The sequence below is a fragment of the Mytilus trossulus genome, chromosome 1, assembly GCF_036588685.1.
Source record: "Mytilus trossulus isolate FHL-02 chromosome 1, PNRI_Mtr1.1.1.hap1, whole genome shotgun sequence".
Classification (NCBI taxonomy): domain Eukaryota; kingdom Metazoa; phylum Mollusca; class Bivalvia; order Mytilida; family Mytilidae; genus Mytilus; species Mytilus trossulus.
In genome coordinates this window covers 99,871,989-99,885,864 of record NC_086373.1, presented here as the reverse complement: position 1 = coordinate 99,885,864, position 13,876 = coordinate 99,871,989, and the positions used below count along the sequence as shown (strand labels likewise).

General features: G+C 31.0%; 2 protein-coding genes across 5 annotated transcripts in view; one reads left to right on the top strand and one right to left on the bottom strand.

Moving 5' to 3' along the window:
* LOC134693574 (nucleoprotein TPR-like) overlaps positions 1–13,876 on the bottom strand; it is an 80,801-nt gene that overhangs the window by 60,470 nt on the left and 6,455 nt on the right. The window lies entirely within an intron of this gene.
* Positions 192–13,625, top strand: LOC134693560 (uncharacterized). Of its 3 annotated transcripts, none has more exons than XR_010102419.1 (6): positions 192–1,025; positions 3,810–3,993; positions 6,567–8,122; positions 8,913–9,038; positions 10,330–10,495; positions 11,769–13,625. XR_010102419.1 is itself a non-coding variant. In XM_063554407.1 (5 exons), the coding sequence occupies exons 3-4, from the start codon at positions 6,893–6,895 to the stop codon at positions 8,997–8,999; spliced, it is 1,317 nt and encodes a 438-aa protein (XP_063410477.1). In that variant the 5' UTR covers positions 192–1,025; positions 3,810–3,993; positions 6,567–6,892; the 3' UTR covers positions 9,000–9,038; positions 11,769–13,625. The 3 variants fall into 3 exon arrangements, 1 of the variants encoding a protein (XP_063410477.1); XR_010102420.1 differs by lacking the exon at positions 192–1,025 and adding an exon at positions 1,060–2,471; XM_063554407.1 differs by lacking the exon at positions 10,330–10,495.

Genomic DNA, 13,876 nt, shown 5'->3' with positions numbered 1-13,876 from the left:
CCAAAACAATATATTTTTCGCCACTTTAATATTTTTTTCGCTAAGTAATACAAATATATTTTTCTTTTTTAAATTTTCCTTTTTTCCAGCCCCTCTAAATAAGAATTGGTTTTTACAACAAAACTCAGCATCTTATCACTTGGAATTTATAGCTCGTGTAAGGTGTAGTCATTACCATGATTACATTAAGGTTCCGCTTAAGTCAAATTTCAGTAAAAAATAGAGGGACAAACACCAAGCAATCATTCCTTAAGTATGAGGAATATGACCTAGAAATTTTTCATACTTTCAAAAGTTTAAACAGGCTTTCTGTCTGTCGTGTTTATGAATTGTGGCTACTTATAGAAGTAGTGTTAGCTTCGATTTTATTTGAAAATAAAATGTAAAATTTCCAAAAAATGCACACCTTTACCAGAATGACTTTACATTATATAATACGCATATGGTGTTTCTCAAGTTTTCTATTGAGGGCAAGCGGAAACTCTTTTTAACTAAACATGCGAATTTTAAGAGATGTGTTGATTTTCCCTTCGTGTCTCGCTGTTGTTGACCACGCCATTTTGGAAGATCACGGTATGCTACAATTTCGTTTGCATACGAGAGATCGAATAAGAAATTATTATTTTCCTTTGTTGTTAAATACACATGTGATATGTAACCATCGACCAGCATTTAATAAGTGCACTTTTTGGGTAGCGTGAGGACATATTTGAGATTTATTCTGACCACTGTTATCTGTTTTTGATGCTGGTGGAAAGTGAAAGTGAAAGTAGATTATTGCGCACTTTCGTATTTTTGTTTTACTTGAACATTGGTAGTTTTTTTTTTTATTTTCAGTTTATTTTAATCAACAAATAGTTTTCAATGTTTTGGGGAATATTTTCCGTTCATGAAACATCTTTGTTTGTTACTTTTGCTACCGATAACTTTCGATGCAACGATTTCCGGTTTTAAGTTAATCAGCTGATCTTTGACCGCGAAGACGTAAACAGACCAATTATCAGAAGAAATACATATTTTTACAGGTAATACAAACACATACTTGTCAATCAAGTTGGTTCTAACCCTTAAATTATGTTGTATCAAAGATCGCAACAAGATCTGACGATTAAAACCAAATAATTTAACTGATCTGTCGTGTCAGCCATGAGGTAATGTTTTGAATTTTTTTTTTTCCAAACTACATTATTTTTACTATTCAACGAAAATGAGATGATAAACAACCTAAATAATAGTTATTTGTGTATACAGTTACTAAAAAATAGTAATTAAAACCCTATGTTTCCAACACGAAATTATATGGAGGGCCCCAAGTGAAATCCTCTATATTATCCATATAAAAATCGAAGGGAGATAATTTGAATTGTCTCCACTTGATTAAAGTTATACATGCACATGTGAAACTTCAGTATGGGTAGTAAAAAGAAATCTTCGAGAATATTTGGAAAATCTGTAGGCATTTATAAGCGGTTACGCAGTGATAGATATACAGGAAGACCAAAATACAAGATTGTTAAGCGTATCACATCTTCAAAGTCTAGAAATATTTCTTTATGTGTCAAGAGAATTAAGAAAACTGTTTCAAAGAAGACAATTGATAAGAAGCCTGTTTTTATATAACATACACTCTTTGATGACACTGGTTGTACTGTTAGGCCACCTATTAAACTTAAAATTAGAAAGGTGTTGGACACAAGTGAAAATGGATATCGTATTGTTAATCTAGAATGCTTGCAATCACATGTAACTTCCATCACAATGCATGCATGTCAGTGTTTGAAGGCCATACAATTAGCTTCAATTGGTGAATCTCCATTGAGTTTGCAGACTGAAATTAGATCTCTAGGTTTAGCAAGTGTTTTATCTGTGCAGTGTAAGGGTTGCAATAAGAAATTTAATTTTGAAACAAGTCCTAAACTACCAGAAAGCAGGAGATATGATGTCAATGTTAGAGCTGTTTGGGGGAGTATTGCCACTGGAAATGGTCCTTCCCATTTGAATGAAATTTTGAGTACACTTAATTCACCTGGTATTTCACAACCAACATTTTCAGCCATTGAACATGATATAGGAAAGTGGTGGAGTAGTATTCTTGACCAGAGTATGTTAGAAGCTGGTCAAGAAGAGCGCCAAATAGCTATTGAGAAAGGTGATTTTCACAATGAGATACCATCAATTACTGTGATTATGGATGGAGGATGGTCCAAGAGAACTCACAAACACAGTTATAATGCGCTTGGGGGTGTGGCTATCATAATAGGGAAAGAGACAAAAAAAACTATTGCATATTGGTGTGCGTAACAGGTATTGTTATATCTGCAATTCAGCTGAAAGTAGACAAGAATCTGTTAAGCCACATTCTTGCTTTAAAAACTGGAATCATGATAGCCAGTCGATGGAATCAGACATTATTATTGAGGGATTTAAACAGGCTGAAAGCAAACATGGTTTGCGTTATATGAGGGTTATTGGTAAGTGCAAGTGCAAATAAGATCTATAAGGCCACAATTAAAAATATTTTGGTTTGCCCAAACCCTACCCAAGGTTGAGACAGTGGGTAGGTAGGTAGGCAATTTCTTTTTTTTTTCAAAAAAAAGAAATTGTAGTATCAGATTTCAAATCAGGATAATAAAAGAATCTGAGTAGGCAGCTTTTTTCTGGGTAGGTAGCGTTTGGGCAAACAAACCTATTATTTATTATGGCCTAAATACATATATACATGTACTACATATTTGTACTAAGGAACAGTAAAAAAAACAACAACATAAAAAACCTTTTAACCAGGTTTTGAACAACCATGACAACTGGCATTTCTATTTGTATAACTCACTAAATGGGGTCATGATTGATCCAATGAAAGACTTTTTGTAAATAGGTCTTTCTTTGGTCAATCCTGACGCCCTAAGGACTATTAGGTGTGTTATGAATTACAACTGTAAAAAAATTTTTAATATAAATTATCTGACTTATACATTGTCAACCAATTTTTGATGGCAGAAATTTATCATGTTTTTACTATATATTTTGTATCCAATTTTTTATCAATCACATTAAAAGAGTGTTTAGGAATACACCTTTCAATTTGTACAACTGATTTATGATGGATTATAAAACTCTCTTATTAATGTACATATTGAACAGTCTTGTTACAATAAAAAAAAAAATTACTGAAATTGATATGAAGCAAACCACAGTGACTAGAATTATTTACGTGTATGAAAAATTTGTTATAAAAAATATGTATACTATTATTATACATGTTATACCACAATATATTGTATACATTTTTTGTACATTTGTAAGCTATAAACAGGGATTCCCATGTTTTAGATCTTTCTTCATAATATCTTTACTGCAAAAAAGCAGATAACTTATTCAATTACTGATCATGAGAATTCTGGTTTCCTCTTCAACATCATCAACATTGAATTAGCCTTGGGGCAAGGAAATTAAAAATTTTCTACAAATACCATTATCAGGAAAACATATACATGTACCCATCCGCACAGTATGTCATGGTCTTACGGTCATACTACATGTAGCTTAAAACAAAATGTATTTGGCTGTTATCCTATATTGAAAATATTTGGACATTTCAAATAATTGAAGGAAAATATATTAGATAGAAAACAAAAGTGAAGAGAGAAAAAATTTGGTGGTACATGTAACAAAAATACTAAGGTCAGAGTACTATTTTCTGATGCAGTGTTAATCAATATTGTATATTTTGTGTAATACATTTTGCTTTGATTCTTTCACTAAATACTCAAATTAGGTGAATGATAATTAGAATGTATTATATTTTTCAGGAGATGGAGATTCCTCTGTTTTTTCAAACATCCGTGAGCAAGTTCCAGTATGGGGTAGATATGTCACCAAAGAAGAATGTGCAAATCACATTTGCAAGTGTTATAGGTCTAATCTGGAGAAACTGGTTGCAGATAACCCTATTTACAAGGGAAGACATAATTTGACAAAGAATGTTAGAATAAGGTTAGTCACTGAAATATCAACAAATTACAAATGCTCTTTAGTATTAAAAAAATAAACATATGAATATATGTAAAAAAATGTATGAACAGGGAGCAAAATTTTTTTTTCTCTCTGGTCATGAACAAATTCACAGTTTATATTGATAATGTTCAATTTACATGATATACACTTATAAAAAAGAAGATGTATGATTGCTAACATGACCAATGAGACTTATGACGCTGCACAATAGACCAAATGACACAGGAATTAAAAACTATAGTTTACTGTATGACCTTCAATTATGAGCAATGCCCATACAACAAAGTTACATTTGTACTTAGTAAAGACCTTGAAATAACAACTTTATATCAATTCAAACAAAAATCAACTGCCTTAGTTATTTATGTAAAAAAACTTACATAAAGCAAATATGTAACACAGCAATAAACAACAAAAACAGAATTACAGTTGACCGGGGACAGGAACATACATACAGATTGTGGCCTACCCTATAATATATTCCTTCACATGTTTATAGCTGTTGTTGTTGATTGAGGAAGAGAGATTTTTAAAGTATATTCTACTACAAATTACCTTAATCCTCAGCTCCCACATTTGCTTAGTTTTAGGTCTGAGGTCAAAATTCAGTTACTTTAACACAAAATTATTTACTCATGCATGCTGATTTATCTGACATAAAATATATGCAACCTTCTAACCCGAAATTAGGTCACTAACCTATATATATATATATATATAGCTAAACATGCTAAATATTAAGGTCTTCTGACTTGGGTCAAGTTTAAAGTCTGAACTTGCAATTACTTCAATATTTGTACGTGTATGAGATATATAGTCCTGATTTAGTATTGCATGCATAGATGTATATATGAGAGTAAGCAGGATAACATTCACCAAGAATTAGGCACTGAATTACATTTCATGCTTAATCTTAATGAGTTGTTTTATATACAAGAGAAAAAATTTATTTTGGATGGTATGGTGTGGTCCAGACTTGGGGTAATTGTAATTGTTAATCAGCTGTAGTTGATTACAATTTTCCAAGTAATCATTGTAATCATCTTCGTCCTCGGCATTATCTGAAAAACACATTGGTTTCCTGATAATAACTTTAGTTTAAAATAATTGAATGTATTTTTTTGTTTGTGCATGATTTGTTTAACAAATTCAAATTTAAATATATATATATAACCACACACCATACTCATGATACTGTGAAGATTGCTTTTAAACATAATAAAACACACTCTCTTTTATTATTATAATACCTCACAGAATGAAGTACAAGTACATTATATTCTTTCTACTGCTATCTATATATAGTGAATAAGAGATTCGTGAAGGAACCATCAATGGAGTTGTTTGAATAAAAAGTAAAAACACAAAAATACCGAACTCCGAGGAAAATTCAAAAAGGAAAATCCAAAATCAAAAGGCAAAATCAAAAGTCCAAACACATCAAACGAATGGATAACAACTGTCATATTCCTGACTTGGTACAGGCATTTTCTAATGTAAAAAATGGTGGATTGAACCTGGTTTTGTAGCTAGCTAAACCTCTCACTTGTATGACAGTCGCATCAAATTCCATTACATTGTCAATGATGTATGAACAAAACAAACATACTCAAAGAGTAAAAATGTCAAAAATATTGGTACAGCAGTCAATATTGTGTTATTATCTTAATATCACTATACAAACAACAAATGTAACGAAGAATCACAAAAAGGCATACATCAAATTTAACATACTCATTTTGCTTTTCTTGTACCAATTAATTTATGTATATAAAAAGTCTACCCGTAAAGGAAAGAAGGTTTTCATTGCTGGTGTAAAATTGCGCGTTTGAAATTCCTACAGGTAGACATAAAAATAATTATGTCGTTAAAAGTATGAACAAAACAAACATACTTGCATCACTATAAAAACAACAAATGTAACAAAGAAGCACAAAAAGGCATACATCAAATGTATTATACTAATTATGCTTTTCTTATACCGCTTAATTTATCTATATAAAGTCTACCCGTAAAGAATAAATGGTTTTCATTGCTGGTGTAAAATTGCGCGTTTGAAATTCGCACAGGTAGACATAAAAATAATTTTGTCGTTCAAAGTATGAAGGTATACATACATGCATAGTCACGTAAAGTTGATATAACAAACAACAGACTCAACAGTAAATGTAATAATAATAAATAAATAAGGTGTGGTTCAAAGTATGACGGGATACATACGTACAGTATCACGTCAAATGTATAAAATAAAAAATACACTCAACAGAAATTAAAACTATTTTATTGAATGAAATAATGTTGTCATTCATAGTATGTCAAAATCCATAAGTAAGAGTAATTTAAGTAAATGAAATAATTTTGTCGTTCAATATGGGTTGAATATGGGTGCTTGCATGATTATTTTTTTTATACCATATGGATACCAGCTCATTATAATTAAATTTATGATATATTAAATGTGTCATCAGTACATTATTCATTGGGAAATTCTAATTAACAGATCAAATACATTGTTTCCACTAATATTAATCCTGCCATATTATGTATTGTAGGTTAGTTAGTGCTGTAAGATGCGCAATCAGAATGAGAGCAAAGGAGGTGAAAGAAAAGGGTGTAGAAAAAACTGAAGCAGTAAGAAATCTTCGTCATGATATAATAAATTCAGTCCACCATGTGTTTGGAAAACACAGTAATTGTTCAGATTTTTGCAAAGCAAAGTTATCATCCAGCACAACCTTAAATGACAGTATACTGACTTCTCTGCAAGATCCAGATGAAAGTTCAGATATATTTGAAGACCAAGTAAAACTGTGGACAGAGGGAACATCCATTGAGGCACAAGAGGAGACACGTAAAGGTACTCACATAAATTACAGTGATGTTGAACAGTACATTATCCAAGATGTCTGCACTTTGTTGTCTCGAAATTAGTGAAAAGGCTGATCGATTGTTGGGTAACAACACAACCAATCTGGCAGAATCTTGGATGCACATACGGTGTAAATTTGACGGCGGAAAGTTATATAACTTATGCAATAGAGGTTCATGGCATGGGAGGTGCTTTGGTGGAGGATTGCGAATGAACTTTGGACCAGAGTGGTCTCCTAAAGTATGGCAAAAAACAACAGCTACCCAACCAGGATTTTTTTTCACACGACATTTTGAGCGTAGTAATATAAGGCTAGCCAACAGCACTAGATATAAGGCTAAATACGATACACACCAAAAGCGTTGGAAGAGAAAGATGAGATCATTAACGATTAGTTGTTCCAAAAAGGCTAGAAGATCTTATGGACCAGAGGCTATTGATGTAACAGAGGATATTCCTGTTACAGATCTAGCTGTACTGCAAAGTGACTTTCTTAAAAAACACATTAATATTTCTGAAATTAAAATCAAAGAAATAGCAACTGCAACAATTAAACAATCTCAATCTGATAACTGGCATTCTGAAAGGAAAAAACGCATAACATGTTCAAATTTTGGAAAAATCATTCGAAGAAGACCATCTATATTGGTAAAGAATTTAGTTAAAAACTTGTTGTACTCAAAGTTTCGAGGAACATTTCACACAAAAAATGGACTTCTGCACGAACGTAGTACTATCGAGGAATATAGACTGAAGAAAGCAGAAGAAAATGTTATTTTAACGGTAGAATCAAGTGGTCTAATTATCAATAATGAACATAAGTTTCTTGCTGGTAGCCCTGATGGCATTGTTATTGTTGGTAATGGCGAAAAGGGATTATTGGAAGTGAAAAATCTTGTCCACTCAAAACCTATAAATTTATTTCAAGCTGCGGCAAATAAAAACTTTTGTTTAGAGATACGCCAAGATAAATTATTTCTGAAACAAAATCATGACTATTATTATCAGTGTCAAGGATTGTTAAATGTTGGAAATTTTCACTGGCTAGACTTTCATGACTTTGTTGTACGCACAATAAATCCCTATCAGTTATTTATTCAGAGAATCCAACGTGACCTCAATTTATGGAACAATGTTATGTTACCAAAATTAACCGCCTTCTACCATTCTGCTATTCTACCAGAACTTGCTTGTCCTAGAGAAGGGAAGAGCCCTGGCATTAGAGAACCGGGAGTTTGGGTAAGTTCCAGAGATAAAGTAGCATTAAAATGTATATTTAGAACAGATAAATTAAGAAGATGTGGTATGATTGATAGCGTGACCATTCTTCATCAGAAACCATATGACACAGAATTATCAATTTATTTGATAAAAGGTCACCATACAGCTTTCAACATTGAGCAAAGCTGTCACTGCTTTTTCCAGGCCCTTGTATAGATTGGGAATTGAAATTTAACACAATACAGATTTTCAAATTCAACATTTGTGGATTTTTCAAAGTAAAGCATATACATGTATTACATGGAAGGTTAATCTGCATTGTTAGCTAATAGTCCAATGTCAGTAAATACTGTTTCAGAAAAGTAAAAATGTAGAAAATTTTATATAGACATACATTGTAATTTATATACATATAGGGACAAGTTTTGATATTTATAATTTAGTTTCCAGATTAATAAATTATTTTTGTTAATGCAGACTCATAGGTAAGTTAACTATGCAGTTAACTATAAAGATACATGTACAGCTGATGTAAACATTTTCCTGTATACATGGTATATGAATATTACCATTGAAGAATCCTGAAAATGTAGCTCTCAGTCTAAGAAATTTTATATATACATATGTCACATGTAGTCTGACTGTCATACTTCTAATACTAACAACTACACATATAGAGAGTTATTGACCATGAATAACCTAGTCATTATCATGATCATGACAATAATAAAGTTCACTGAATTGTTACTCTTATTTTATACTGTTTTTCAACTTTTTGTTGAGTTAATTTTGATCATTGATTTTTCAGTTCGTATCATCTGTATCTAAAGCTAAACAGCAGTCGTCTAGAAAAACCAGCAAAAGAGCCAGCAAAAAGACATGTGTAAATAACTAAATTGATTCTCATTACAAAAGTTTACAGTTAAAATTAAAGGTAATTACAAAATTGTAAGTACATGGAGTAGCTACATCTGGTCGACATGACAAAGAGCTACATTTGCACATATTTTTAATCATGATAAAACAGAATTTCCTTTTTAAGAATATTCATAGATATAGGAAGATGTGGTGTGAGTGCCAATGAGACAACTCTCCATCCAAATAACAATCAAAAAAAAAAAAGTAAACCATTATAGGTCAATGTACGGCCTTCAACATGGAGCCTTGGCTCACACGGAACAACAAGCTATAAAGGGCCCCAAAATTACTAGTGTAAAACCATTCAAACAGGAAAACCAATGGTCTAATTTATATTAAAAAAAAAACGAGAAATGAGAAACATGTATATATTACATAAACAAACGACATCTACTGTACATCAGATTCCTGACTTAGGATAGGTGCAAACATTTGCAGCAGGATTAAACCTTTTAATGGATCCAAACCTTCTCCCTTTTTCTGAAACAATAGCATACATGTAACATCACAACATAGAACACACAAGATAAAATATCAATTGTTCATTTCAAAATAGATTCAGTGGAATAAGCACACATATGTATGCCTGTAAGTAAAATCCAAAGATACAACATACAAACAAATGTATATGTAACAGAACAGTGTCATAAGTCTTAAAAAGTAACAGTCTCAAAAGGATGGCAAAGGGGAGTAAGAAGATACAAGCACAAACTAGAAACAGATTGAAAAATTAGCACTCAAAACTAAAGCTTGGTCAATACAAACAATAAAAACCAGGGGTGACATCTGGTCCTCCAGAAGATTGAGCTTGTCCTGCTTCATTTTGCTCAGCTGATAAATCTATTAAAAGTTCAGGTCCTGAAGACAGGACCAGTTGTGAAGAACAATAAATTTAATATTAACAAAGCCATATACATGTAGATGATTAACTGTAAAATATTGACATGATTGAGTACCTTTATTAGATTAATTATGAACAGCTGATAACCCTGACATACCATTAAGTTAAATAGGTCTGATTTACATGTATTACTCTTTCGGTGAAAGTCTGTCAAAACCGAGTTACATGTACAGATAGAGCAAAACAAATTATGGTGCCAGTTGTATTTTTTAATACTAGTACAGAATGTACAGTTGTAGTATATATCATGAAATTCCCAGCCATGTCTGATTTTTCACTTGAAGCATGTGCTAAAGTTATTTCACATACCAAATTTACAATGTTTAATAAAGAACATGCCTTCTTTACTACAGGTATGAACTGCCATACATTGTTTTTCATTGTATATACACCTTTCTCTTTTCAGGTAATACCCTACTTTATACCTTGTGCCTCAAATGAGTTGTTAAGAGTAAATGGTTGACATATTTATTAGCAATTGAGGCTAATTGTTGCTGCTAAGTGATGTTTTGGTGTATTATTGGTGTTTACAGTATTAGTTATAGAATATAAAGAATTTGTCTACAAAGCAGGTATGGCATGTATGGGTAAAAAAATAATAAAATTGTTTATTTTGGATATATGCATGTAACCATATGACCACAGTAGCTATATGTATAAGTAGATATTTTTGATTCAAAAGTGAAAATATTTGAAAAAAAAACCATCTAGAGATAGTTCTTTTATAAATTATAAAATTATAAAAACATGTTTTTTACAAACTAAACCAGAGAAGTTTCTTGAAAACTTTCTAATAAACATGATGAAGAAATGTAGTAACAAATCAACCAAAATTATGGCCATTTCAATACATCTCTTCACTTCAGCTGATATTGTTTTGCACTGCTAATTTTATATAAAATCTATATCGCTTTGGGACAATTATACATGTACCTCATTTGGATTATTGTTCACAGTTTGATAATAATTACTTCTTTCTTTTTTCCTCTTAAAATTCATAACATGTTAATGTTATAACAATATATACTTTAATGAGCAGTTGATACAGTGTAGTTGCTCATTGATTTGATGAATGGATTAGGGTTCAAAGATGTAAGTTTATACATGAAAGTTCTCTTTTGAATATAAAGGAGTCTTTTTGTACAAGCTGTTAGATTCTTGATGCTTGCTAAACAAAAATCAAATGTCTCTTGAATAATTGGAACAGTTTTTTATTTTCCTTGCAAACAAGCTAAGATGCTTTATTTAAGAATTGAATTCTTCTTTTTGTAACTTCATTAGGGTGTAGAAGTGTTGACCGAAGTACATTTTGTATGAAGCACGGAAGTTCCACGCTTCATTCTAAAAATGTGCACATGGTCAACGCTTTAACAAACCTATGAAGTTACAAAAAGAAGCATTCAATACTTATAGCTACATTTTTTTACCTAGAATCATGAAAACACATTTTTATCATTTTTTTAATTCACCTGTGCACTTTTTGTGGGACCTCGTGTTATCATGAATGAAAAGTTTTATAGAGTAATGCAATTGCTTAAGGAATACCATGTGATGTGCAGTAAGCCAATCAGAAAAACGTATTTAAGTAAAACAAACATATACATTTTTTGGTATTGTTATTATTATACATGTACTTTGTTGGTTTTTTATTTAAAAAATATTACATATTGCCCATACCATATATATAAGTAAACCAATCACAGCTTTTTAAATTTAAATACATGTACAAAATGTACTTATAAAGATACTAATGTTTAAAAAAATTATAAGCTAAATTGTTTGTGATAAGAAAGTACTGTTTTACACTGAAATTATTCACTACAGCTGCTTTACTTTCTGTTTCAGAGAATTTTTCATGCTCAGAATAGAAAAGAGACAACAACATTGTGGTTATTCCATGTAAAGATTTACTATAGATCAGGATATTTTACTAGAAAAATGAACAGTAAACATGTCTGAAAGTCTAAGAGACAGCACATCAATCTAGATGAAGAAAAACAGAAAATTACTGATATAAGTTGTGTAATTCTAAGATTTGTTGCTTTTATAATTACAGCAAATTTTTGAATATTGTGAACACTAAAAACTGTGTATATATTGAGTTTTCTATTACCTTGTAAACAACCTTAGCTATATGAAGTATTAGTCATCAACGTGTGCTGTATAATGGTTGGTTGATATTCAAAGTCACAACTTTTCAATTCTTATTTCACTTCATGGTCCTTTGTACTCAAACATGTGTATGATTGATTTCATTTGATACTGCTCCATTTGAATTCATAAGTAGTACATGTATGCCAAGTTTTTTCTATACTTTGACCATCAAAAGAAATGCAACATTACTTTGACATTATACTTAGGGCTATTCCAGAAAAAAATGTATGGGGGAGTTGGAAGACAGTTTTTGTCAGCACCCACCACCCAGACAATTGTAATTGAGAATTATAGTGCATTATAGTGAGAAAAGTTGCTCTGATACCCATCACCTATGTATTATATACAATGTGCCTTCCACCCCCCCCCCCCCCCCTACTTTTTTTTCTGGAATAGCCTGTATGCATTCTTTTTCATTGTCCAAATTTTAAAACCTGCTGACTTTATAAACTCAAATATAAACTTTCAGAATGGTTCTAGAGAAAGAGAAAGAAAGTAAAGTTATTGATTTGATACTTTTGGGTTTTTTTTAAATTCAGAGCATGATGAAAATATAATACTGAATTACTGTGAGTTAGATTGCATTTTTTCTGCTTTTACTTTATATATTACTTGGATTGAATTTTTCTTCTCATTACAATCTTGTATCTGTATGTCATTCATCATGTATATTTTTTCCTTTCTGTTTTGATAACCAGGATTCCAAAAAATATATAGGTATATTTCTATATAGCCTTGCAAACAAAATTTAAATCGGTCTGAAAACTGAAAAGTAATTTGAAAAAATTAATTTATGTTTTGCTCTTACTCATTGAAGGAAAAGATAGTAATGTTTTTTTTTTAGTTCTTCTATTTATTCAGGAGAGGAAACTGAAAAAGTAGAGACCAAAACTCAATGTTCAATTTTCTATTTAAGAAAAAAAGAGAGAACCACAGAATAGATGTATTTAATTAATCTATCATAATATTTACCTTATGGCTAGTCAATCCCCCCTTTTTTTACTTGTGATATATATGATATATTTTTACATCCTGTTATTGAATTTAGTGAAATTTATTATAATAAATATTTTTAGCAATGAATTTGTTTTAATTTTAATGCCATGCTATCTGTATGTTGAAAATGGTATGTTTATGTCCAATATCTTTACAGGTGTGGTCCTCCATACTTTTTATGAAAGTAGTTCCCACATGGAAAAAATGGCTTCTCATTTTGAATTTGCCTATCATGCTTTATAGATTTATACCTATTTAATTATACATTATTTTTAATATTAAGCCTTAGCTTGCCCTAGATAATGATTTAAGGATACTAATGCTTCATTTTTAGGGGAAATAAAGAACTCAGTTAATGTCCAGATTTTTTTAAAACAATGATGGATAAAATTGCAAAGTTCTTACTACACAATCATTTTTTGGCTTAAGTTTTATGATTAAGTGATTCACCACTAAATTCCGCAAATTTTGATGTATATAATATGGGTATATAGTTCTTAAATCAGTCGGAATTTTGGTTTGAAAAATAAGTTAATTTTGACTTTAGCGGAACCTTAAAGGGTTACTCTCAAGCCAACCTGTTGAATAGAATTCTTCATAACGACAGTTTTTTTTTCTAGACCATCGTTAAAAAGCAAAACTATATGCTTGAAACACGTGTGTCACTGAAAAGACTTTGAAGTACCCACTAAATCAATGATCTATCATTCTATATGAAAGTTAAATGATAAAGTTTTAAATCAGAGACCTTTCTTTGTTTTGAACATTTTTTCGTCATAACAACAAATTTCTTTTCTGGACTA

Excerpts from the sequence above, each read along its gene's own strand:
- LOC134693560 (XM_063554407.1), top strand. The coding sequence starts at position 6,893 with ATGTTGAACAGTACATTATCCAAGATGTCTGCACTTTGTTGTCTCGAA. Across the intron at positions 8,123-8,912 it reads TTAGAGAACCGGGAGTTTGG|TTCGTATCATCTGTATCTAA; the intron begins GTAAGTTCCAGA and ends TTGATTTTTCAG.